This window comes from Mauremys mutica, chromosome 6 (assembly GCF_020497125.1).
Source record: "Mauremys mutica isolate MM-2020 ecotype Southern chromosome 6, ASM2049712v1, whole genome shotgun sequence".
NCBI lineage: Eukaryota > Metazoa > Chordata > Testudines > Geoemydidae > Mauremys > Mauremys mutica.
This window is the reverse complement of record NC_059077.1, coordinates 36,999,851-37,027,577: the sequence shown is the minus strand read 5'-3', so window position 1 is coordinate 37,027,577 and position 27,727 is coordinate 36,999,851. Positions and strand designations below refer to the sequence as shown.

At 38.7% G+C, this 27,727-nt stretch overlaps 1 protein-coding gene across 3 annotated transcripts in view; it reads right to left on the bottom strand.

Annotated features, from left to right (window-relative positions):
- The window catches only part of ZSWIM6 (zinc finger SWIM-type containing 6), a 153,261-nt gene that overhangs the window by 24,883 nt on the left and 100,651 nt on the right, over window positions 1-27,727 (bottom strand). For all 3 annotated transcript variants that reach the window (XM_045021802.1, XM_045021803.1, XM_045021804.1), the window contains exons 5-9: window positions 13,996-14,175; window positions 11,991-12,167; window positions 11,588-11,734; window positions 7,699-7,845; window positions 4,531-4,791 (exon numbers count right to left, since the gene is read on the bottom strand). In XM_045021802.1, the coding sequence (XP_044877737.1) occupies window positions 4,531-4,791; window positions 7,699-7,845; window positions 11,588-11,734; window positions 11,991-12,167; window positions 13,996-14,175 (912 nt within the window). The remainder of the gene's footprint in view (window positions 1-4,530; window positions 4,792-7,698; window positions 7,846-11,587; window positions 11,735-11,990; window positions 12,168-13,995; window positions 14,176-27,727) is intronic.

Genomic DNA, 27,727 nt, shown 5'->3' with positions numbered 1-27,727 from the left:
ATCCTTTGGTTCACTAAGCAAACAGAGAAATAAAAAAAATTGTGTTTCGGGTTGAAGAAAAAAGTTTGGGCTGACCAAAATGAAACGCTTCATTACACTGAGGGGTTTTTTTTAAACCTCTTTAAAAATTGAATTAAAATTCAAATGAGAAGCTGAAACCTTTTGGTTAAAAAAAAAATTAACAAAGGGACTGCTTAGATTTTTCAAAATGTATAGGGTATTTTCTAACAAAAAACAATGCAACCAATTAGACACAAATTCACAAAATGTTTTCTACTCAAACCTACATTTTGCTGCTGAAAAATTTCATCCAAAAAGTTCTGTTCAACTTAAATCACCGGACCCTCATGCAAACACAGAATATTCACACCACTCCTATAACTCCTCAATTATTCAACAATCAATATGTAAGCACCTAGGATAATAGGGTAATAAGGAATAGCCAGCATGGATTTGTCTAAAACAAGTCATACCAAACCAACCTAATTTCCTTCTTTGACAGAATTACTGTGCTAGTGGATGGGGGAAAGCAGTACACATGATATCTAAATTTTAGAAAGGCTTTTGATACAGTCCTATATGACATCCTCATATGTAAACTAAAGGAAATGTGGTCTAGATGAAATTACTATAAGGGGTGTGTGTGTGTGGGGGGGGCGACGACGACAATTGGTTCAAAGATCATATTCAGAATACTTATCAATGATTTGCTGCCAAACTGGGAGTATTTGTCTAGTGAGGTTCTGCCGGTGTTAGTCCTGGGTCTAGCACTATTCAATATTTTCATTAATTACTTGGATAATGGAGCAGAGACTAGGCTTACAAAATCTGCAGATGACACCAATCTGGGAGGGGTTGCCACTACTTTGGAGGACAGAATTAGAATTCAAAATGACTTTGACAAATTGGAGAACTGATCTGAATTCAACAAGATGAAATTCAATAAAGATAAGTGTAGTAATTTATGCTTAGAAAAAAATCAACTGCACAACCACAGAATGGGGAATAAGTAGGTCGGTGGTAGTCCTGCTGAAAAGGGTCTGGGGATTATAGTGGATCATAATTAATTGAATGAGTCAATGCTGCGATGCAGTTCCAAAAAGGCCAATCAGTCTGGGGAATATTAACAGGAGTATTGTCTGTAAGATATGGGAGGCAATTGTCCTGCTGTGTTTGGCACTGGTTAAACCTTAGCTGGAGTACTGTGCCCAGTTCTGGGCACCACAATTTAGGAAACATTTGGACAAGTTGAAAAGAGCCCAGAGGAGAGCAACAAATATGATAAAAGGTTTAGAAAACCCGACCTACGAGGAAAGGTTAAAAAACTTGGCACATTTAGTCTTGAGAAAAGAAGACTGAGGGGAGACCTGATAACAGACTTCAAATATGTTAAGGTCTGTTATAATAAGTGCTGATCAGTTGTTCTCCATGTCCACTGAAGGCAGGACAAGAAGTAATGGGCTTGATGTGCAGCAAGGGAGATTAGGGTTAGATACTAGGAAAAACTTTCTAACTATAAGGGTATGTCTTCACTACCCGCTGGATCAACGGGTAGCAATTGATCCAACAGGGATCGATTTATAGCGTCTAGTCTAGACTCCATAAATCAACCCCCGAGCGCTCTTCAGTTGACTTCTGTACTCCAGCACCGTGAGAGGCGCAAGCAGAGTCGACGGGGGAGCGGCAGCAGTTGACTCGCAGTGGTGAAGACACCGTGGTAAGTCGATCTAAGTACGTTGACTTCAGCTATGTTATTCACATAGCTGAAGTTGCGTAACTTAGATCAACCTCTCCCTCAGTGTAGACCAGGGCTAAGGGTGGTTAAGTGCTGGAATACGCTTCCAAGGAAGGTTGTGGAATACCCATCAGGTTTTTAACAACAGGTTGGACAAACATCAGTCAGGGATAGTTTAGGATTACTTGGTCCTGCCTCAGCACAGGTAGCTAGCAGGGCTGGTGCAACCACTAGGCGGTCGCCTAGGGTGCCAAGTGGTTGAGGGCGCCAAAAAGCAGTGCCCTGGCTCAGCAGGGAGGAGCCGCCTTCCGGAAGACCGGAGAGCCAGAGCGTCGGCGTGCGGGGGTGGCGAGCCCCAGCCATGGAGGAGCCAGCGCGGCACAGAGGGGGCAGCAGCCATGCAAAGGTGGCAGTGCCGCTAGTGGGGAGTAGCCGTACCTCCCGCCCCTCCTGCCCAGGCTGCGGCCCGGCGCCTACCCCCCCAGGGCTCCTGCAGGCTGCAGCAGATGCATGCGGGCGGCGGCCCCTGTGCACCCCCCAGATCTCCCCTCGTCGCACTCGGGCTCTGTGATTCCCGGGAATGTGAGCCGCCACCGGGGTGCGGGGCCCTGAGCCTGCTCTGGGAGGGGCAGTGGCAGCTCACACTTTCGGGAGCTGCAGAGCCGGAGCGCGGCGAGGAGGAAGGCGGGGGGCGCACAGGGGCAGCTGCTCGCATGCATCCGCTGCAGGAGTCCCTGGGGCCAGGGTGGGGGGGGTGGGTGGGAAGTGCTGGGCCGTAGCCCGGGCAGGCACGCCTCCCAGCTTCCCCTCACTGCACTCGGGTTCTGCAGCTCCCAGGCGCAGAAGGAGGACAGCTGTAGGTGGGAAACAGCAGCAGCAGTGCAGCCACTCCTGCCCCATGGCAGGCTACGCTCCCTGCATGCCCCTGCCGCCGCGGAGGCTGCCACCGCTCCGGGCTTGGGCCGCCCAGCTCCCCCCGAGAGGTGCCCGGTTCCTGCTGCTCTCGGCCGGCAGATGCGGGGCCCAGCTGAGCTCAGTCCCTTGCGTCTCCTCTGCGGTGGCGCTCCCCACCTGCGTCCTCCCGGGCGGCCGCGGTGGCAGCAGCCAGGGAGCTTGAGAGGAGGAGTGGACCCTGGGCAAGCGGGGGAGACTCCGAGGTGAAGTGGCTGCTTGCGCGGCCCGAGTTCTGAAGACTGACAGGTACCTGCTCCTGCCCCATCCCAGCACCACCTGCTCCCCGGCCCAGTGAGTGTTACCTGACCCACCAGCCCCAGTGCCTTGTCCCATACTGTCAGCCACCCCAAGCTCACTGTGACACCAGCACCCTTTGGCAAAGGGCCCCCTGATCTTCACAAACAGCTGTCACCACAGGCCTGACAAACTCACTCACCCCACAGGTGTCTTACAGGGCACCTACCCACAAAGAGGAACGTGGAAGGGATCTACACAAGGCCGGTAACTTGTAAAGAGTGAGAATCTCTGTGAGATGCGTGCATGGGTAATATTGAAAGAATAATGTATTTACCTTAAAAGTCTGCTTTATAGACTTGGAGTAGAAATTAGTCACCAGGGATAATGGCCCTTTGGGGCAAGAGGGATTTGTTACCCTGCCTAACCTGGCTGGTGATGCAATGCAAGGCTCAATTGTTTAGCTTTGCACAATAGTAAGACTTTAAATGGGACACCATCAGAGGCAATGGCAAACAATTGAAACGCCTTAAAGGTAAAAAAGAAACATTACAAAGCCCTTAGCATTATAAATAGCCTGTCAGAATGGGTAAGTTTACTAGTTTTTGGAGGTTGTTGGGGGGTGGAGGTGGAGAGGGGGTGCAAGGTGGAAGTTTCGCCTAGGGTGCAAGGTGGAAGTTTCGCCTAGGGTGCAAAATATCCTTGCACTGGCCCTGGTAGCTGGACTTGATACTTCTTATGGTCCCTTCCAGCCCTACATTTCAGTTTTGAGGATTTCCTTTGAAGCTCTTTCCTCTTAAAAAAACCCAATAAGTACAAAAACCCTGACCTGCTCACTAAAAAGGAGCTTAAAGTAATATATTTTAGGCCTTTTTAAAAACCAAAGTCTTAGTGTCAAAGCATGCAAGTAAATCTGTATGCAATTATGCACACTTTCAGCACTTAACTGGGTGGCAAATAATGTAGCTATGATACTTAAATGATACAATTATTTTTCTCTACAAAATTTCAGTCGCAAAAAAATCAGAGGTTATTTTTCAAAATCAAGCCCTAAATACTAACATTTTTTGTGTTTGACTAGGCACTATATGAACTTGAGAATACGTCACTTTTATCATCACTATATCCACAATGTGCAATATTCAGTTTCTGCACCAATGGTCTCAAATGAATCATTTGAGCTATTTAGTCTTGGACAGCGATAAAACCCTTGTTCATTTACGAGGCTATCAGTATTTTGTCAGACGGCAAGTGACATATTTAGAATCTTGCTACCAGAAAACAATTGATACCTTTATTTATCAATTGTGAGCCTGAACTGCATCATTACGACACCAAAACTAGGAATAACTTAAAATTTAATTTGAAGCATAAATGCAATAAAAATGAAAAGCAAGGGACCATAGGTCAGCAAGATGCTTTATCTTTCCAATGATAAAATCTAATGTACTTCAAAATATTGTATGATTAGAGACTTGAAAGAAGATCTTTAACTGGAGTGATTATACTTCTAAAAAAAAAATCTTAAAATTAGTAAACAAGTCAACTCCCACAGGAATACTTTTTTTTTTTTTAATTACAAAAGTTTAACATCTATTTCAAGATACCTTCTAATAGGAAGACTGCTTGCTTTCGAAAGATCTTCACCAGTGTATCATCCAATTCAATTTCCTGGAGCTTAGAAATGAGCTGCTCCTCATTTCGACAAACCTTCTCTTGTGCATACAAGCCATCTGGCATTATTCGCTGCTGCCCCAGACCTATCAATGCTACTTCCACAGCCAGCGTTAGGTAAGATTCCCCTTCTTCTAAGAATTTGTGTGAAGGCAGGTGCTGGTACTCCAGAGATTTGCACTGCCCCATGTTCTCTGTAAAGGGTTACAAAACAAATACATCACAAACAATTTTTATCAATAATTGGTTTGCAATCTCACATTCAAACATTTCTTTTACCTGTTATTTTAATTAATTATTTTTAAAAAGTGAATTACTGTATTAACTTTGAAAGGTGCCACTAAAAATCACTCTTCAGTTTTGGTAACAATCTGTTTTCAAATATCTTTTTAAAGGTTAAGATAAAAGAATACTGCCCTATTGTAAATCAATAGGGAGCTTCCATTCAATTCTTTAGGACAGAAATGCATGCAACTGTCATTGAAAAATAAAGCCACATGTCTATACAGGAAACACATTAAGGTTGCAGTAACTAAAAGCCAGGAAACTCAGGTAAGAATGAGAGATTTCATACTCGAGTGATAGCGGTTATGAAAAATAGCAACGGTCCCAACTTTGTATTCATAAGGCTGAAATATCAGCTTGCACTTTGAATGTCTTTGTTTTCACCCCATTCAGTAACTACCCAAGCCCTGATCCTGCAAAGGGCTGGTAAAGAGAGGACCCTTACATCTTCACAGTTTTCCACTGAAGTTAGTAGGAATCCATGTAGGGTCTGTCCCGGCAAATCCATTAGCAGGATCACAGTCAATGATTTTTTGACCATCCACCTGTTTGCTAGTCATAGAATCACAGCACTGGAAGGGACCTCAAAAGGTCATCTAGTCCAGTCCCCTTAGGATGACCAGATGTCCCGATTTTATAAGGACAGTCCCGATATTTGGGGCTTTTTTTTTTCTCTCCTAAATATGGGCTCCTATTACCCCCACCCCCTGTCCTGATTTTTCACACTTGCTATCTGGTCACCCTAAGTCCCCTGCACTCATTGCAGGATTAAGTATTATCTAGACCAGTCCTGACAGGTATTTGTCTAACCTGCTCTTAATCTCCTGAGATTCCACAATCTCCCTAGGCACTTTAGTCCAGTGCTTAACCACCCTGACAGTTAGGAAGTTTTTTCTAATGTCCAACCTAAACCTCCCTTGCTGCAGTTTAAGCCCATTGATTCTTGTTCTATCCTCAGAGGGTAAGAAGAACAATTCTTCTTCCTCTTTGTAATAACCTTTTATGTACGTGAAAATGTTATGTCCCCTCTCAGATTTCTCTTTTCCAGACTAAACAAACCCAATTTTTTCAATCTTCCCTCATAGGTCATGTTTTCTGGACCTTTAATCATTTTTGTTGCTCTTCTCTGGACACTCTCCAATTTGTCCACATCTTTCCTGAAATGTGGTGCGCAGAACTGGACATAATACTCCAGTTGAGGCCTCATCAATGTGGAGTAGAATGGAAGAATTACTTCCTGTGTCTTGCTTACAACACTCCTGCTAATGCATCCGAGAATGATGTTCTCTTTTTATACAACAGTGTTACACTGTTAACTCATATTTAGCTTGTGGTCCACTATAACCCCCAGATCCTTTTCTGCAGTACTCCTTCTAGGCAGTCATTTCCCATTTCGTATGTGGGTAACTGATTATTCCTTCCTAAGTGGAATGCTTTGCATTTGTCCTTATTGAATTTCATCCTATTTACTTCAGACCATTTCTCCAGTTTGTCCAGACCATTTTGAATTTTAATCCTATCTCCAAAGCATTTGCAACCCCTCCCAGCTTGGTATCATCCACAAAAATGTTATAAAAGTGTACTCTCTATGCCAGTATCTAAATCATTGATGAAGATATTTATAATTTTTTTTAAATGTAACAATTATTTATGATATGGTAAATATATTTCTAAATGTCTTTAAACACAACTTGTTCCTTAGCAAGGGTAACATATAAAATTTCAGTATTGAACAAAGTTATAAATAAATGCATTATGATGTTTGTGTAAAGTTGTTTAACGTTTCATTCTCATATTATAGCATGCTTGTTGTTTTCTTATATAGCACCAAAGACTTGCATGGTGCTTCATAGATACACCATATTAAAAAGTATGGTCCCTAACCCAAAGAGCTTACAAACTAAATCAGACACAAAATAGATTTTGACAAATAGCTATAGGAAAGACAACTGTAGCAATGAGAAGGGATACTGCTCTTGGGAGACCATTTTTACTAAAAAGCATATCATGCAAATGATTTTTTGTTAAACATATTTGCTGTATTTTTACCTTTCTAAATTTAAAGTTTTTCCAGAAGTAGATAGTGCAGGATTAGAAGTTTACTGAAGAAAAACTAGCTCAATTGAAAAATCCACACACAAATATTGGTTTAGTTTTTAACCTAAAACTGTTCTTAGATTTTTCTCACCCAAATGAAAAAAAAAAATTGTTTCAGAAATGTTGATTCAAAATGAAATGTTTAAACTCTTGATTTTGAAAGTGTAAAATGAAACACAATCAACCTTTCTGAAAAAAATTTTGGAGGTTTTTTTTGGCCAAAACTATTTGCGAAATTCAACCCAAATCCATGTGCACAGAAAAATGATTTTTTTTCTGCAAATTTAGTATTTGCCAAATTTTTTTCCCATTTCTACTGCTGATATAACTCATTATATGTTAGTTCTATAAGATTACCTTGTAAAACAACATGCATTACACTAGGTATACCATCATTTTTAGATTTTTCCAGTAATTTCTTAGAACTAGGATTTAGTATTTACTTATCCAAAGCAGCAAACCAAGTTTTATTAAATAGATATTTCCAGCATAAAAGACAGGCATTCTTCAAGCTTGAAATAATTATCATCAATGTTTAAAGTTGTTTTCAGTTAAAGTTAATTAAAAAATATTTACTTCAAGCACTGCCTCCCATGTTTTCATAGGGAATGCTCTGCTCTGAAGCAAATGTTTCCTTAAAGTTAATTTGAAGAGGAAAAGTATTAAAATGCTCAAAATTTCTCAAGAAACAAATAAGATAAAACTAGAAACAGTTTTACCTGTGAAGTCTGAGAAGCCATGGAAGCTTTCATCATCCACCCTGCAGGCTTCCATAAGGCTACTGAAGAGGGTGCCAACTGGATCCAGTGGGTGCCCCACCCAGCCTTCAAGATTAGTTATTGAGGTTACTCCTTTGTGGAGAAGTTCTACATCAGGAAAATTAGAGAAATAGAAAATGATAGGTGAGTTTTAACAATTAACACTAAAAACAAGACATTATCCTGGGCACTCTGTCCAACATCCATAGAATGCACAGTAGTTTGTGTTTAGAAATAAACAGAGTCATACTTTTCTTATTTTTAGTAATAAATATTACTTAGTTGCTGTCCCTCAAACATGTAGAGGAAAATGAACGAAGCTCTCTCACAGCTCTACTTTCCACATGCTCCAGAGAGTTGCACCATGGGTCAGAAATTCCAACCCTAGTGTCTTTTTTGAAAACTGTTATTTGCTAGCCATGTAGTCCCCTGGGTGGGGGAAGCGGGGAGAGAAAGCATCTTTGCTGAAAAGTTACAGTAAAGAGGAAACACTTCTGTAAGATAAATGGCAATTTCAGTTTCCTCATCCAGAAACATTGCAGCACCATTTTTATATTCTAAGTGAATCTGATAGAGCTGAGAGAACTAATAAAAATACTTTAAAGTGTTCCATTTCCATAAATAAAATATGAGCTTATCTTGCATCTAAATATTTATTAAAGTAATAAACTCAGGATGACAGCTTCTTTTAAAAAACAGAGTCAAGGGTTTAAATGAGGTATTGTATACAAGAAAAAGCTGCCCTTTAAATTGACAAAGTGTGGTTTCTTGTCATTCTTAAATTCAAGGCAACAAATTCCTCCATGGATACTTTGTTTCATAGCTGTCAACTATCAATCAATCAGAGCATGAAAAAAATTATTGTTTAGCACAGTGAATTGAAGGAAGTACAGCTGTGGTAATAGAGGTTATAGGGTCCCCAAATTCCTTTTCTACGAGCAGACATTCCCATGACAGTAGCTTCCTTTTGATTGCAATTCTAAACTTACGTTTCCCCTGGACATATATGTACTGTGTAAATACGTGAGATTAAAGGCCATATTGGTAAAAAAACGTAACTGCATAAAAAACCCACTGAGTGCAATAATTGTGCTCTATTTCTCCACTCCAAATACCCTTGCAGATACAACTCCTCCTGTCCCATTTCACAGGAAAAGTGTCATCCTCTAAGATTGATCATGCTTAATACACATCATCAAGCTTTAGAATTCTGGAAAGATTGCTTCTTACTTATCTGATATGTGGAGCTATTCAAGCAGCACAGCTACAGCATAGAAATTAAAATGTTCAAGCTGAAACATTAGTAGGAGGACTTCTTTTGGGACTCGACTGACATATTTATTGTAATCAATAACATACTAAGAAAATAAAACAATTGTTCCACCAACAAGTAGTGTGTGTGAAAATAAAGATTAAAAACCAAAAAAAGATTACTGTTACAATCAAGACTTCCACATGCCAGCATGAGTAACCTCTGCCTTCTGAATGACACCCTTGTACTTGAGTATACCTATTTTTGTCTGTTTATGATCTTCACTTGCAGTGTCACAACAAACAAAGGCTTCAATCCTCCAATCACATATCCAGATATTTAACTCTACTCATGTGGGATGTATCAGCAGGAGTGTTGTAAGCAAGACATGAGAAGTAATTATTCTGTTCTACTCTGCGCTGATTAGGCTTCAGCTGGAGTACTGTCCAATTCTGAGTGCCACATTTAGGAAAAGAGGTGGACAAATTGGAGATAGTCCAGAGAAGAGCAATAAAAATTATTAAAGATCTAGAAAACATGACCTATGAGGGAAGATTGAAAACATTGGGTTTGTTTTGTCTGGAGAAGAGAAGACTGAAGGGGGACATAACAGCTTTCAAGTCCATAAAAGGTTGTTGCAAGGAGGAGGGAGAAAAATTGTTTTCCTTAACCTCTGAAGCAATGGGCTTAAATTGCAGCAAAGGAGGTTTCGGTTCGACATTAGGAAAAACTTCTTAACTGTCAGTGGTTAAGCACTGGAAAAAATCACCTAGGGAGGTTGTGGAATCTCCATCATTGGAGAGCAGGTTAGACAAAAACCTGTCAGGTATGGTCTAGATAATACTGAGTCCTGTCATCAGTGCATGGGTCTGGACTAGGTGACCTCTCAAGGTCCCTTCCGGTCCTATGATTCTATTTGAGTAATCCGACTGACGTCAGTGGGACTACAATGGCATGAATAAACCTACACAGCTACATATAGTGTCTGTGGGACTGGGGCCTAAAACAAAAAACTCGATGGGCAGGAGTCAAGTCTTTACTTCCATATATTGGAGATGTCTAGCACATTTCTGAGTGCTCTATTAAAGGGGAAAAAAGCAAGAGCTGCAACATTAAAAAAAAAAAAGACATCTCAAACTAAAACAGTGTTCTCAGCTGTTCTTACACAGCATGGACCACATGTTGGAGAAACTGTCTCATGGACAATAACAACATCCCTATGGCAACTGCAGCAGTTGCTTACGTGGAAAACTAATGTTAGAAAATAATTTAGTGTATTTTAGCTGTCTAGTTGGGCAATTTAGCAGCTGGAAATGAAAAACACCAGTAGTATGCGACTAGTCAGCTGCTTGCAGACCACCAACAGGTTCCCCACACAGCACCAGTGATTCTCTCTCTCTCTCGTGCGTGCGCACACACACACACACACACACACACACACACACACCCCTCTCAGTTTGGAAAATGGCAAAGCCATATGATGTTGAGTGAAGATGCGTTACATAGTGAAATCTCACTGAAAATTCTGACAAGTAATAGTAACAGTTCTTTGCACTCATATAAAGCTTTTTATCTAAGGATCTCAAAATACTGTACAAACATTAACGAATATAGTTTCACAGAACGTCAGAAGGTCAGCAAGTGCTGCTAGGCTGATTTTACAGTTAGGAAAACTGAGGCAGAGAGAGATTGAAGGTTAAATTTTCAAGCCAGGTGTCCATCCGGTCTCTGCTTATGCTCTCTCACACTTATTTCTGTACAAACACCTTCACATGCTTTAAAAGTTTAAACACGTCATAATGCAGAACTCCTTGGAAGAACTGGGAATAGAACTCAGATCCCTAGCTTCCATTCCTGTTCTTTAACAAAGCCATCCCTTCTTCCCTGTTTATGAGGAGGCCTGTTCAGGTCCAAGCCACCCTTTTACTTCTAACCTTAATTTTAGATTAATTTGAGTGGCCAAGGACTGAACAGGTCTTTCAGAGACTAGACTCTTATGAGATAATTCCTTCAAAAATAAGGATGAAGTACGTTGCTAGGACAGTGCTGACAAAATTACACTACAGACGGCAGTGATTAGAGAACTTCTTTCCAGTTATATTAATCCGGCATCTTTCACAAGCACTAAAACTTAAGAGTCTCATTCTACACTAGGCATTTCTTCAATTATTTTGTTATCCTTTCTGTCTCAGAAATACACGGCACAAACTAAATTCTCCAGAGGGAAAAAGGAACAAACAAAAAACCCCAAACCATGCAACCACACACAAAATGCTCCATTTTAAAAAGATTACATAAAAGCAATATTTGTATTGCGATAATGCCCAAATCTCCTGATCAGGACCCCAATTATGCTAAGTATATTACAAAAAGAGATAGGGAAATATAGTCCTTACCCTAAAGAGCTTTTAATCTAATAAAAGACTTAGACATCCAAAACATTACATTTTTCACTGGTCAAATAAACTAGTAATGAAACGTTACTAACAGTCACCTCCACTTCTGTAGTTTCTAATAGAGTTTCCTCATGCAAAACTCCATACCAGTTTTTTGGACACCTTGTAATGTCCTTTGCCCTTCTCTCTTCCCTACATTTACCTTTCTTCTGAGCCCGGAACATGTCCAGCTGTTTCTGCTGCTGTCTTCTTAGTGTGTTAACAATAGCTATTGCTAGCCTCAGTGCTTCTCTTGGGTATCCATGAGATCGTAATGCATCAACCCTTGCACAGGCTGTAGGAACATGTTCTAAAACAGAGAACATAATTTGAAAAAAATACATCCATGTCTGTAACGCCCCCCGATTTTACTATGCTGCTTGAAAGGTTATTTATAAGCTACGTGAAGGGACTTAAAAGGTTATTTCTGAACCAGCACTTGAAGGGAGGATCTGTTCCTATTTCCAGGCCTTCCATTCATCTTCCCACCATCCCCCAAAAATAATGCCATAGAAACTGAACAAAGCAGCAAGTCATGGAAATGTCTTTCCGGTTTAGCCACTTACCATGCCAGAGGGGCCACCCGTGAGAGTCAAAGAGCGAGTTTTCAGTGTCGTCATGGTAACAGTAGTTGGTGTATAAGTCACTGCTGATAATGTGCTGTAAGTGGCTGTCCTGCCAGTGGAGATCGCATGCCTCGATAGCTCGAGTGAACACCGTCCGATGCGGTCTGTTTGATGAATCTGTCATTTTCACAAATACAGAAAGCTGTCATCAGCTTTTATTTATTCACATTTTAATAAATCATTCAAAATATGTTTCAGTCTTGCTGTCTAATTCCTCCCCTCACACTTGTGGTACCCCGTCTCCTTAAGTAGCAGACTGCAGATGACATTTTTCACATCCTAAATACTAGATAAATCAGATGTTTATTCCACTTATTCACTTTTCCTTCATAAAAAGAGAAAAACCATCGATATCCATTAAAACTAATGCTAAACGGTGCTCTGTAAATAGAACCGCCAAATTGCCTTCTATTTTATCAATGTATATTGAACACTCCAGCTAGACAGACAGAGGGCATTCAGCTCACTCCCACATTCTTCTTGAATCCTGGAAGGTCAAGTCCTGCTAGTATCATTGACTTCTACCTGTCACTTCAGCCACATAACTCTGCTGGAATACAGAGTCAGTGTGTTGGGGCAGGACGCTGATAAGTGTTGCTTTTTATTTTGTTTTAAAAGGTGACATGGTTCTACATAGTTTGAAATACTTGTAACCTTTGTCATATTAAATAATTTTTAAAAAGGCATAAAATACGTGGAATAAAGTGAACATAGTATACTAAAAATCACAGCACTGATCTGAATTTCTATTGGAGAACTCCATGTGGCAGCAGAATTCTGTTGCTGCCAAGATGTCAGAGTTGAAATTAGCATAATAAGTTGGGCTGGACATTAGGAGACGCAACAAGAAAAATCTTTGTAGGGAGTTATGTGCTGAATGTTCCCTGTTTTCCCTGGCTACAGGTGGAGATTAAAAACTAATCTGTAAGTGAATGAAATTTGACAATTCCCTTCACAGGTATCTTTCAAGAGACTGCACGTGACCCATGGGAGACACCTCACCAGTCCAAGCTTTTATCTTTTTCTTCCGCAGGCATTAAATTTTCCTTTATTTTATATCAATTTGAAATCAATGTGTATTCCAAATATTGTAGACATGAGGCTTCCCAGATGCATGTTTCTGTACTGCAAGATTATATTCTTATATAAATAGAGCTCTTACTTGTATAAATGGAGGATATTTCCCCCACCCTGGTCCTTTGCCCAAGGAGGGCCGGATGGGACTTTCTTCAAAGTTGAACATCTCCTAGATTAACCATAGGGACTGCTGCAGAGCAACAAAACACCTCCCCTCTCCAAGAAGACCGTGTCCTGCCTTTGCAACAGTCCCAGCCCCATGAATAGAACCTGGGATCTTGTGTCAGTGCAGAGTGTTAACCACAGGGTTGATCCCACAAATAGATGCTTCATTTTAACACATCTAATTTCATTTAGTTGCAGTAGCATCTCTTTAAATAGCTACTGAAAGCTTCACAACTGAAGAAAACCACATCTAGAAAAGCTCAGAAAAGCATGCTGGCAGTGATACCAGCTTAAAGAGCAAACAAAAAAAACAAACCAAAAATGTTTATGAGATATACTTTAAGTACAATTTATGAAATTAACTGAAATATAGATACATGGAGCATAGATAAAACTAACATTTTTATAACACAAACAAAGGTTGGAAACATTTAGGATGACTTGGTCTTGAAATATTTTATGTAGTAAATACATTTGAACACACACACACACACACACACACACACACACACCCCTTGCTCAACTATCATTACAAAAATGTATTCATCCTCCCTTCACTTGATACTTTAGTTGTCCATACCAAGACCCACTCCCAAAAAGAGAGAAAGTTATTTGTCCCAGGAAAGAAAGTAAAATTTTGAAGGGATATATTAATATATAGGTTATAGCATATGTTACAATTAGTGCATCTGTTCAGACTCACCTTGGTTAGCATTTGCACCCTGAGGCAAAGCATTGGTTAAATTGGGCAACTCGTTTCCATGGTTTCCATCTTCCCAGGGACAAACATCCACACTGTTCCATTTTTTCAGCTGTTTTAGCCAACTGGCCTTCTGCTCCAACTTGCAGTGGGGATTTAAGACTATACACATCCAAAGAGCACCTGATTTAAAAAAATTGCTCAATTATCTTTTCTATTAAAAGAGCAACAGCCAATGACTAATTGAAAAAACCTACGGAGTTTTACCAGATGGTATTTTTATAATATAATGTTTTTTCCCCTGCAAAGCCACGCTGTTAACCTCCAAGTGTGGTCTAATACTAGCAGACCATAAGTTCCTGACTCAGCATCATGGGGTTAATGTGACCTTTTTCAACTACCCCAAATAACTTAATTAGAATACACAATCTTTCTACTGAAACTGAACATATAAAAAGATAAAGCGAGACTTCATATGAAGCACTACAAAATCTAAAGCTTCTACTCATTAGTTTGTCAGAAAGGAATATCAGTTTAAAATGAAAAGAGAAAGAATCCACACCCAAGTTACAAAACTCAACCACCCATCCTTTTAATTCTGACAGAGGAAGCAAGTGCATCAGTTTAAAAATAACGCAAAAAAGAAAATGTAGAAGAAATAGAATTCTATTTGCTATGTAATTATTTCCCAGTTTTACATTACAGTAAAATATTTTGAAATAAAACAAAGATATTAAACACAAGTACACATACACTGTAGACATATACCTCCACATCCTCAGAACTTATCAAAACCTATCCAAAGAACTGTAATTCACACACAAAATCATTTTCAAATCACATTTGGATTTGAGAGATTTAATATTCATTCAAGATTGCAGCACTTTTTAAATACAAAGACTTATTTTTACTGCCATTATTTCAGTAATTAGGTTAAACTGTAAAATCTGTTTTACATTCTCTCTTTACACAACTCAAAGAGAAAGTTGATTTGTGCTGACATTTCACACATACCGTCAGTTCAGAATCTGACTCCCTGATACTGCATAACAGGGCATCCACAAATACTTCAGGGTCTGTGGCAACAATTTTCAAATGGAAACATTTTTCTCGGTATCAGCTGTCTCTTTACCAATGTGAACTTTGACAGCAGCATGAAGACGTGCTATTTAGCAACACTTCATTTGTTCATTAAGGATGTACTTTACACACTATAGGAGATTTGCAGAAGTGCCTAAAAACTGCATGACAGATGCCCAGAAAAAAGAATAATGATGCAGCTGGCTCACCTAAGGTGGTTAAACTCTAGTAGCCAAATAATAGTTTGCTAACTAAGTAAAATGTATAAAACTGGAGCACAGGCCATCATACAACATAGATTCCTAGAAGTAACTTAGCATTCTGGTATCCATGGTATGGGAGCGTATCCTTAAGTACCACTCCATGATGAGCCAATGGAAACTTAACCTTACAGGATCAACACATCAAAACCCTCAGATGCTGGTGTGGAAATGGGGGCAGGGAAGTGCACAAAAGAGACACACCACAAAGTAAGACAGGGTGCAGCAAAGGATAGAAGATGATGTCACTAGAATAGCATAGGCGATTATTTGGAACAGTTAAACACACGAAAGGAATCTGTTTTAGAAGATGAAACTTGCAGAAATGTATAAAAGAAAAACATACTGAATCTGGAAGTCAAGAACTCTTTCTCCTATGGCCCTTTTTAATCAACTCTTAAAATTTCCTTTAGACACTCTGTGCAGTGGTTTAAACATATTGCAACCCTCCTAAGCCAAGTAAAATTGAAGAATTTCACTGATTATTTTTACTATTAAGCACCAATGTGCTCAGCACTGGCCCAAAACATACAATGAAGATGGTCCTTGCAATCTCCAAGATAAAAGAGGAAACAGTGAGGAATGGCTAACTGATTTATTAATTATTTCCTTCAGTAGCACTTATGTGCACTGAAGAGCATGACAATGAGACCCTCTGTATTAAAAAGAGGCTAATACAACTTAACACACTGTAACTGGATTTCCAATGATTCTAGAAAAGCAGCTAAATAAACCAAGGTCAAGCACAAAATTTTAACTGTATTTGATGACTATTCTAAATTATTCAGCAGGGCAAAATATACAACACTGAGAATTACAGAATGTCCCACTACAAAACTGATTTATGGTATGCAGGAATGCATAAAGCAATCAAAACCAGTCAAAAGAGTTAGTGAAGGCCTACCATGCATATATTACACTTAATAGGAGGAGGAGGAGGGGCAGAATTTCAAAATATTTAATTTCAAGCATCTACTTTAATTTCAAGAGGGCAACTGTGTTGTGAGTTTAATTATATCAGTAGCTGTATTCTCAGAAAGCCAAGCTATTTGGTGCAAGTTAAACACAAGGATTAATTCTTATATTAAGACCTTTACACAGAAATCCATGTGTCACACCAAATAGAGGTTATATTATGTAATTTCATTAAGTCCCACGTACAGAACGGAACTCCCCCATGTGCCACTTAAAATGTTAACTCCCACTGACATCAATGAGATATGTGTGTTTGTAAAGTCTGCAGTATTGGGCCTTCACACTACTTTCAAGGTTAACTGATGCCCTTCTGGAGGAGTGGGAGAAGGAATTCCCGATTTGGAAGAGAGTTGAGCATGGAGAGCCTGAGGTACCACACCCACAGTGTGTCATTTTGGGGGAGGAAGTATAATGCCAGTGACCCCATTCCTCACCCCTGCAATTTTTTCTTAAGTGCATGTATGGTGTGGTGGAGAGGGCGGGGGGAAAATGTGCATGGGTGGGGCAGAGTTTCTACCTTCCTGTGTCTTGGGGGCAGCTGCTCCATGCTGGGTATTTGAAATTCACTGCTTCCTGTCCTTTAACACTCTACTGCAGCAAGCTTCTAAGAAGGGAGATGTTTGGTCGTACCCACTATTCACCCACCAGCCAAATGGAAGAAGCCAGGAAGCCGTTCTTCCTATTTCACAGCAGCAGCTGGTCTACCTCTTGCTGCTGCTGCAGTAGACAAGCTCTAGGGGGCATTCTTTTAGATATCAAAGCAAAGCACAGGCTTATTCTGGCTTTGAACAAGGGGGTTCTTGGAAGCTCCCAGCTACCTTCTGCCTAATGACTCCCATATGGGGCAATTACTGGCCGTAACCACTGCTTATTACAGATAAGGATCAAGTAAAAATTAAGGACAACTACCTTTTGTGAGGAAACTTATCTTATCCCATCCCAGACTCAGGGGAAAAAACTAACTTAATTAAGAGAATTTCAGCGGACTTCTCAAACTTGAAGATTGCTGTACACAAAAGAGTCTGTACTAAAGAGAGCACTCCTGTACTCCAAAAAGGATATTCCCAATATGAAGAGAAGTTCACCAGCTTGACATAATGAAATCAAGCTACCAACATGACCCACAACATAAACAATTGCCCCAATAAAGACAAAAAAACCTGGTCAGAATATATAGTATTAGAAATAGGCACAACTGAACACTCAATACAGCTGCCATATTTTTCACTCAAAACTTTGGAGGCATTTTGATCCAGGCTAGAGTCCCTCTCATGCAGGCCCCAACAGACACTCCAAATCCATACACTACTGAGCAAAAAGTAAAGTTTGGATTCAGATTCTGGACTGCGTCCCACCTTTTTCCAATATGAAAATCCTCAAAGTGCAAAGGCAAAATATCAAACCAATATGCAAATTTCATTTTTCCCTGAAGATAATTGGATGATAAGTCATGCTGTGACTGCAATTTGATATTAATTTCACAAGGGAACAAATACTAAAACTGTCACATCTCAGTGAGGAATTGTCTATTCTGGTTCCACAATAATCCTCTTGACCTGAATAAAGCTGTCTTTGCCTCAGTAGACCTTTGGTTCAAACAGCATATCTTCAGAGATGTACCGCTGTCATTTGTCTCCAGTACATCTCATCCCACAGAAAAATGTATTTTATCACTGTTCTCCATACTATGTGGTTTCCCCATACATATAGCCAAAGATTAGCATAGCTATATTCTCTCAATAGACACCCTGCCCCAGAACCAAGGCTGTAGAAATGGACAGTGTGTCCATGCTGACTCAGGATTTAAACAAGTAGAAAATAGCATTATTAAAGTGCTCAGTTACTGTAGCAGTAGGTGCTGTAATAATTACACACTCACAGTATGCATGTATTCATCAACCATAACAAAAAAGAACAAGGAATGTATACAGACTCTCCGTAGAGATTAAGTATTACTCAGTTCCCATAAATCCCATTACATTTCACCCCTTCCCCAACAACTGGAAAAATGCCACCTAATTTTACTGTGTGGAAACAAGATGAGAAATTGAAGGTTCAGCCTACAATTCAAGACTGATTATATTAGTCAAAATAAATCTGTTTTCTCTAAAAGTATGATGATGCTCTGTCAATGATGGTATATAGCTAAGCTTGTGTCAGCATTTTCACAATAACCATTTTCAGTGGTTTATAACACTGCCGTAATAGGCTGAAACTTGGTATAAGGCCTTAGCCTGGTGGAATTTTGTATTAAAATGTTTATTTAAATCAAGTCTCTCATTTTCAAAATTAAAATATACATTGTATCTGCACACAAGTTGCTGTTTATAAACTTACAAAGTTTTTATGCTAGCACAACAAACTTTCATTTAAGAACCAAATTTCAAAAGCAGTCAACTCAGATTACAAGAGTAGCCACATTTAGAATTTTCACTGTTAATTGCCTGGATCAGTTTTCTTTGGTTAAGAGTGGCTATTGCAGTGGAATTATGTCAGCCACATTGAGTCACCATTTGTTGCATATATGTCATCATACCTCATTTGGTCCTATGTGATTCTATTGTGGAAGTATTGATTTAGAACATTTAGGTGTTATATATATGCCATGTGGATGTTTAGAAAACTGAAATCATTAGCTTTTTTATGTTAAAGGCTTTAATGTCAAAAGTGGCTGTTAAGATAGGAAATCTGTTTAGATGTTTCACAATGTAAAATGACTACACAGCATTATATAAACTGTATAATCCCAAACTTCTATATAAACACATAATACCCACATTGGAACAACCACCAGACAGTTAGCAAAATAACAGAAGAAAGTCTAGTGTGTACTACTCCCCCATCCTCAAGGGCAAATCCCCTACAGTCACTGGTAAAACCACCTCCTTCCTACATGCAATAAGAGGTCTCTATTAGAACAAAAAGTATTCAGAAGCCCCACTGGAGAATGATCCAATTAAACAGCTGTTTTTATAGAATAGTGAAGATGGAGAGTATTGTATTGAAGTGCTTACTCTATCATAAGAACCCCAAGGAGAAGTACTCGCAGTATTCAGTCAAATCTGAGCAGCAATTTTATTCATAAAAACAATTCCTTAATGCACTCTGGTTTTTCTACAGAGCCTTCAAAAAGAACCTGCAATGGGTGTTGTGTTTCTTGGAGAACAGAATGTTTCATTTTGCTCTAATTCATTCTATTACTGAATTAAACTTTGATGTATTGATCTTGACAAGTGCTTCATGCTGATTGTATTGTGTATGATAGTATAATCACTCCCCATGCATTTCACACTAGCTGGCTGATTAATGCAATAGATTACCTGCAGCACTGATACATTCTGCACACTAAAATCTGTATGTGTGTTAGGGGGAGCATAGGTGTACCATAAGGGGGCAAAATGAACAGATTTCTAGTTCCTTTAACTTACTTCCTTCTTTCCCAAGACTGTTACATTAAAAAAACCAACATTTCCAATGTCATGGGAGCAAGTGTGTTCTAGTGCAGAGAAATGGGAATCGGAATTCTATACTCAGCTCTGTTACTCACTCATTGACCCTTGCACAAGTCACTGAACTGTTCTGTGCATATATAAAGTAGGTTTAATACTGACTTTCATGCCAGCCTCAATTTCAGTGTCCTCAAATTTTAATACATTAAGAAGATGAAAACAAAATGCATCTCATGATTTAGTGTGATTGTATCCCTTGTCCTCTGTTTTTTTTTATTTTTTGTTTACGTCCTTTGTTCTATCATCCCTTACCAAATTATACCTAGTTTAGGCTCTTAGCCTGCAAACTACTGTGACTGCGTGGAGCCCCACTGACTATGCCAATGGGGCTCTGCACAGGTGCTGGGGTCCACTCAAGCAAAGCAGTTTTCAAGATCAGGACTACAGATTGTCATCTCCTCAGGACATAAACTAGTTACGTCCATCAAATCTCAGTTAAGGGCCATACTTCTGATTCCTTACAAATAATTATTCATTTTAATCATTAATACAACAAGAGGAATAATTTTATCTACAGAGCTGGAAGAAAACACTAGGTGTTTTCAAAGAAACCCACTGGTTTACTTTCCTAGCATTCATGATAATTTATTTTGAATGTTTGGAAATAAAAGGTAACAGCATTGTTAATACTAGAGCAAACTAATGGATATTAAAACTTTCACTAAACTACTCATGGCTGTTTTTTAAATATATACCTTAATTATTCCCATAATAAATTCAAATAATTACTTATGGTCACAGTTAAGTTGTGAACAGAAAATGGGATTCTTGTTCTGACAAAGCATAGACTAAATATTTCTTCCGAACAGTTTAACAATTACAAATAAAATTTTAAGAACCACAACATGCTTGCAGATCATTTTCAAAATGAAAAAGAGCAAAATTAGTCAGATAAATTGTTCACTATGAATAGATCATCCAGCTCTACCGCGCTACTTCACAGGGACGTTAAACAACTCAATTTTTTCTACAGCATTTCAACTTTCTTGAGATGAGAGGGACAAGGGGTTTGACCACAAGAACTGAAAGGGAGTTGTTGCTGAAATAAAGGACGGTTTTTGAAAATATAGTCACATTAAAGAAGGCTAAATACACTCAAATAAAATCACTAAGATGCATAGAGGAAGAGGACAAGAAAAACAGCATGATGACCAGCATTATGCTTACATAACTGAAACACATCACCACACATTCGCATAAGCCTCATCTATGGCAACATGTAGAGTACAGGCACTACAGCTGTAGCTATACACTGTAGTGAAAGGCAGGCTGTATCCACACTTGTCACTGTGGTGTGCAGATACAGGCAGCAGTGAAAGGCTCTGGTAGATGGGAGACAGCAGGACACTACACTGCTCAAAATAGCAGTGTAGACATGGGAGGCACTGCTTGGGCATGTACAGAGAGCCAGGCAGGGTATGTACCGTGGGGTTCAGGTGGGAAGGGCACTCTACTCACCTAAGCAGTGCCTCAAAGTCTACACTGCTATTTATATCCAGGCTAGCTGGGTGTGCCGTGTCTGTACTGTACACTCTGCCATAAGTGTAGATATACCTATAGATTATAAAGCCATAAGTGACCACCGGGATCATCTTGGCTGTTCCGCATAAAAACACAGGACCTTAGAACTTCCCTGAATTAATTTCCATTTGAACTACAGTATAGCTTTCAGAAAAGCATCCAATCAATTTAAAAATTGCCAGTGATGGAGAATCCACCACAATCCTTGGTCATTTGTTCCAATGGTAATTACCCTCGCTTTTAAAAATACATACCTTATTTCTAGTCAGAATTTGTCTAGGTTCAACTTCCAGCCATTGAATCTTGCTATATCTTTATCAGGTAACTTATCAAATTTCTCTTCTCTGTGAAGGTATTATAGACTGTATGATCAAGTCACTCCTTCACCTTCTCTTTGAGGTCCTGGAATATCTCTACAAGGCATGTTTTCTAATCCTTTAATCATTCCCATGGCCATTCTCTGAGCCCTCTCGAATTTATCTATATCCTTCTTGAATTGTGTACGTGAGAACTGGGCATGGTATTCCAGTAGCTGTCACAGGATGGGATTCTAGTACTCTTCAACAAGAAGGGACCTGAATAAAATCACTACGGCCCAATGGCTTGGATCTCAGAATATCAGAACTCACTGAAGATGCAACCACTCCATAGTAGGGTGACCAGATGTCCCAATGTTAGGGGCTTTGTCTTACATAGGCAATTATCTCCTCCCTCCCCCCAAAAAAGGGTCTTGATTTTTCACACTTGCTATCTGATCACCCTACTCCATAGGCATGTATAATCTACTTTCTCTGGTATTTACTGGGGGTAATATCAGAAGATTAGATGTTGGCTCATGTTATTCTTATGTTTTAAAAAAACAGAAAAGTGTGCTCTATGAAATATAGGTCCGCAACTAATTTCAGTCACAAGTCAAATTCTGCACTTAATTATGGAAGCATTGGTCATGGTCTCAGAGAAGGATGAAATTAGTTTTTCACTTGAAGCAGGGATTCAACCACTTAGTTATAAAAGGAGTATTACAACATATCCTCAAAATTACAGCACTTACTCTGAGTACACTATGAATTTTCAGGAAAATTTACAAGTTAATCAGTTAATTTGTTTAGGAACTAAAAGTATTTTAAAATAGGTTTCTGAAGAAATTTAGCACCCACCATCTAGCTTTTTTTTTTTTTTGTTAGGTCCTGAATAATCTTAACTTCCCAAATAGCAAATTAATAAATAAATAAACCATTCACAGAAATCTTGCACATTGACTTAATTTCAATAATGTTGTTCATGGTAACAAATAGTAGTTTCTGCCATTAGTTTTCATAACTGAAAGCAGGGTCTGACAAACGCTGTTCTATTACACAAAACTGAAAGAATCATCCTTACTTCAAAAAGGCTACCATCGCCTATTGTCTTACTAGAACTGGGGCCACAAATGCCCTCAGTTAAGATGCCCTCTTTCAAGAGAGTCACTGCTTTCCGTTCTTCCCAACAAAAGAGAGAGGAAACTGGTCTCTGGAAATATAGGTGTGCTCCATCTTTCTCAAGACCATCTAGGCTTCACTCCCAATGGGATCATTAGGAGACAATAGCCATTTTGAAAAAAGGCAGTTATTCACAGAATTCTCTGTATTAGCACATTATTTATCACCCTCTGCTGAAGAAGAATTTTTTAGTTATGATGAACTCGAGCAAAATATTATCATTAATCTAAGAATTTTTGAGAACCATGTGTTGCACCAGACATAAGCAACAGAAAGAGGAAAAATAGGAAGTGATGTTCTGATTTCTACAGTTCACTGAAGTGGAGAGAAACTTGCCAATTCATTCTGGCTGCTTTGGGCTGCTCCAGAGCAGGGTAAAGCATCCATAATGTGCTGGTGAATGTGCTACTAAAAGTTTTTTAAAAATTAAAAATTAAGATTGATATTATATTTTACTCACTTAAGATACAACCCAGACAGCAACATTGTGTTTTTTGTTTAGTGTTTATATATGAACTTTTTTAATTAGAGAGTCTCTTATCTGGGAACTGCCTATGTTAAACTGGAATTAAAAGTTAATACATATCACTAATTAAGGGCAAAAAAATATCACAGGCATGTTATAATTACATCATTGCCCCCTAAAATAAAAGCATTCCAAACCCAGGAAACTCGAGGTATGATTAAACTTAGAGAAATCTAAACATTTGAAGGCAAGGAAAAGTATAGCTAGGGAACCCAAAACAGTCATAACGCCATCCTGTAGTTACAGGAGACAAAAAGTCTAATGCGTCTGAAAATCAGTTTAAGCTGAAGCTTCAAAACACTTGTTAGAGCCACAAACCCTTGATTTAACAGCAGTCAGTTTGAACATAACATATATATGAATTGGATAACAAATAGCAAAAGCAAAAGGTAATGACAAGATCACAAAGAAGAGAAGTTTCACACACAACTGAGATACTGTGTAGAGCCACTGCTGTTCAATTTCTCATAAAAGAAGTCATCCAAAACTATGCTTTTCAAGTGGCAAAATTTGTTTATGACACTAAAGTCAGAAATAGTTAGTTTAGTACCTTAAACAGCATAAATCAATCTAGGACACATTTATACATGTTAGCGTAATATTCTGTGAAATGGCTGATATAATTTAATGGAAGTGCATATAACATGCAGATTTTTTAATCCAAAAAAATTGCAAAACAACCAATTTAATGGTGGGTAACATCTGTAACATACTGACAGTGAAAAGGGATTTATTAATTCATGTTAGCACTTTGTTCAATTGCAGTTAAGACTGGCCAAAAGGATGCTATGCTGTATCAAAAACTGCATTATATATAAGAGAAAGGAAGCAACACCAATGTAAAAGGTCAAGAGAAGATGATGAGCTGAGTATACTATAAAGGCACCTGACCACCTTAGGAATATATGAATTTCACAGTCTACTTTCAAGTGCTTAAATTTAGTTGCCTAAATACATACTTAGGCACCTAATTAAAAGTATCCTTATTTTCCAAAGGTGCTGGGCACTTACAACGCTTATGGACTTCAAAGGATGTAAATGTCAACAGAAGCTTCAGATGCCCTGCACCTTTGGAAAAATAAAGTTACTTTTAATTCAGTGCCTAAATAAGGACTTAGGAAACTAAATTTAGGCACTCAGGCTTGAAAATTATGGCCTACATCTGTCCATTTTAACAATACTATGAAATACATGGGAGAAACGGAATCTTTCTGCAGTGTACGTGTACCTTAACAAAAAAACCAAAAAGATAATAGTGACCTTTTAATATGCAGCTGCAGAAAAACAAAAACTGGAATGACTATTTAGTCATGGTAAATCTTGTTCATGGTAGCATTTAAGTAGTTGCTAAATTTGGGGTCAGGAAGGAATTTCTCTTGGGCATATTGGCAGGAACCTTAGCTGTTTTGTCTTATGATGAAGTACTGAGCAGAGGTCATCTGTTTGAAATAGCTGGCATGCCCCGTACAATTTATTTTCTGTAATTGCAAAGTGAAGAGTCACTAAAGGCCTTCCTATCTTCTACTTCCAGATTTCTATTTAGTTTAGGTTAAAAAAAAATCAAACTTGATATGTCCTAGATTAGAATACAAAGATTCTCTCAGAATACATGAAAGTAGTTTCAAAGACAGGAAAATGTTATTTAACACCTTGAAAAAATTGTTTCCCCAGAGTAAAATAGTAATTAAATCCTAACTAATTACAACCTCTAACGATCGTGTGTTTAAATTAAATTTCAGATTGGGAGGATAAATTTACTCAAAAACTAAGAATTTGAAAACGAGCATTAAAAAAGCACAAATATGTTGTAAATTCTCCACGTGATCTGAATTCATACAAGATTTTTATCTTCAAGTTAGCAAGTCTTCCTAATCGTTCATAATATAAATAAATAATATATTATGTACCACTATGGTTGATAAAATTGACATAAGAATATTAACAGAATGTTAATATGAATACAATTTAGCTTAACTACAGCATATCAAAGTTCTTAAAAATCTCAACTCGTCTTGAGCATACAATAGCAGTTTCCACGAGTAAAAATTCATTTAAGGGCTAATCCATTAGGCAAGGAGACAACAAAACTCTTGCCACACAAGAGATACATGTGCAGGAGCAGCCCTTCCACTAGGTACAATCAAAGATTTCAGAGGTGTCTCCCAGGAAGGCTTTATACTGGTGTAGGACTCAGTGACATCACAAGAATGCTTCATATTTAGCAATATTAGTCAATGCATAGTGGTTCAATTAGGGGCTAATACAACAATACCTTGAGAGCAATCCCTATTCCTGCTGATGTCAATGAGAACTGAGGGCATTCAAAGAGTACCTCAAAGATCAGAGATAGTATGAAAAAGGCAAATCCAAGTAAGTAAAATCTCAGCATCTTAAATTAACTGAATAGCCATTGTCCTGTCTTATAAGAACCTCCTTGGCAGACCCTCCTCCCTGGGGTAGGGCACATGTGGAGAGCTATCGTGCCTTTGGTTCCATCAGAAACTATTCACTTTTTTAAACAAAAAAAAAAGAACTAAATATTGTTTTAAAAATCAAAGTGGAGGGAAAAATCTATTAGAAATGTTTGTTTTGAAACATGCAAATTGTGTGAAGTTTCTTTACCGCAAAGGCAGGCAAGTGGGTGGAAAAAGATACTGAAAATGGGAGATCAGAAAAAAATCTGATCCTGTAATCTACGTGTTGACAAGCTGTTGGGCTCCATCACTCCACCAAGTAGTAGATACTTGTCTTGGATTCTTCTACTTGACTGCTTTCATCAGATTAAGCATCTGGGATTTAATTTAACAGTTTCAGCTTTATTAAGCTGTCACAAGAGCGGCCCCACTTTGATAACAGTAGCTGCTCCAATTATGGCTTGGTTTAGGGTTGACAAGTATAATGATTCATTCGTGGCACATGAGAAGCAATAAAAGGTTGTTTTGCATTACAGCTTTAAAAATGTGGGCACTTTTTTCATTTAATTTGTCACTTAGCTTTTGCTAAGAGGACATTTAAATTGCAGTAAAAGGCAAATGGGGCTTTTAGTTTAAATGTAATCCCCATATTTAAATGATCTGTAATGGCGTAGTGTTCGAGTGGGAACACTATTGTCTCACAGTGGGCCCTGATGGTGACATGTGACATTTGTATTCAGGTCCTGTATTATCCATGTGGCTAAAGGGCTTCCAATTTCATTTCACAGCCAGAAGCCTGCAGAAAACACCAATTAACTTGCAGATCCCATTTGCCGACAAAACTCAGCTTCTTCTCGATGCCTGGCATCTGGCAGTGCTCAGCATTTAATTCCAAAGCAAAGCCTTGCAGCAATGTGATCCCTGGGCTGGGGCACAAAGTCAAATTTCCCCCTTTTATTAAGAAAGAAAATCTTTTCACTTTCGTAGCTCAGAAGCAACTTTTATTTAATTTTTGATGGATGAATATTAGAGAATTATTACTGAAGTCAAACTGCAGGGACTTTTTAACCTACGGATAGAGATAATTTTTTCAGAGCAGAAAGAGGGCTGACTGACCTTTTATTGAAATCAGAGAACTCAGTGCAACATGCACCAGCAGACTTTTACTTCAGGGGATTATAACCATCTCAATATTCCTCTATTTTATCAATGCAATTTAATGGCAGACCAAAGGGGTTCATATTATAATTAATAATGTGGCAATTTCTCAGTTTTGATCAATGGTAATTGAGGGTTAAACTTTCTAAAATCAGCATGTGGTATTTTACTGAGGTACCATTTAAAGAGCATTATTCCAGCTCAGAACTTTGAAAAAGTTATCTATGTGCCATTGTAGCAGGTGGGGTGTATTGAATATATGAGTGTAATGATTCACACAAATCACTATAGGCACTATCAATGTCTCTAGCATCAACAGAAGTAAATAACTCTAATCTTAACATGCTACATCTGTAATCCTGACATCTCTAATGGAACATATTTTAGTTACGCTGGAGACCCTTCTTCAGGAGTTTGTTTTCATCATATTCCTTTTCACTGTTTTTAAACACAGCTTGCTGCTTAATTCTAGACCTTCATATTAGAAATTACTTGTGTGACCCCTCCAGTGCACTGTATCATCTCCTTTGGATGATGCTAGCCTCACAATGGATGCCAGGATAATCAATAAAAATTGTCTTGCCCAACACCTCCAAACTTAAGGCTCAATCCTGCTTCTGCTAAAGTCTAGGGGAGTTTTACTAAAGACTTGAATGGGAACAGACCCTCTGTCCCCTGTCTAACTTCTTATTCCAATTACCATGCAAGTGTCCACTGCATTGCAGGAAGCATTGGTTAAGTTTTTATGAAAGGATCAACCCAGTCACAGAATAAAGCTTATTACAGTAAGCTTAAAAAAATATGCCCAAAATAA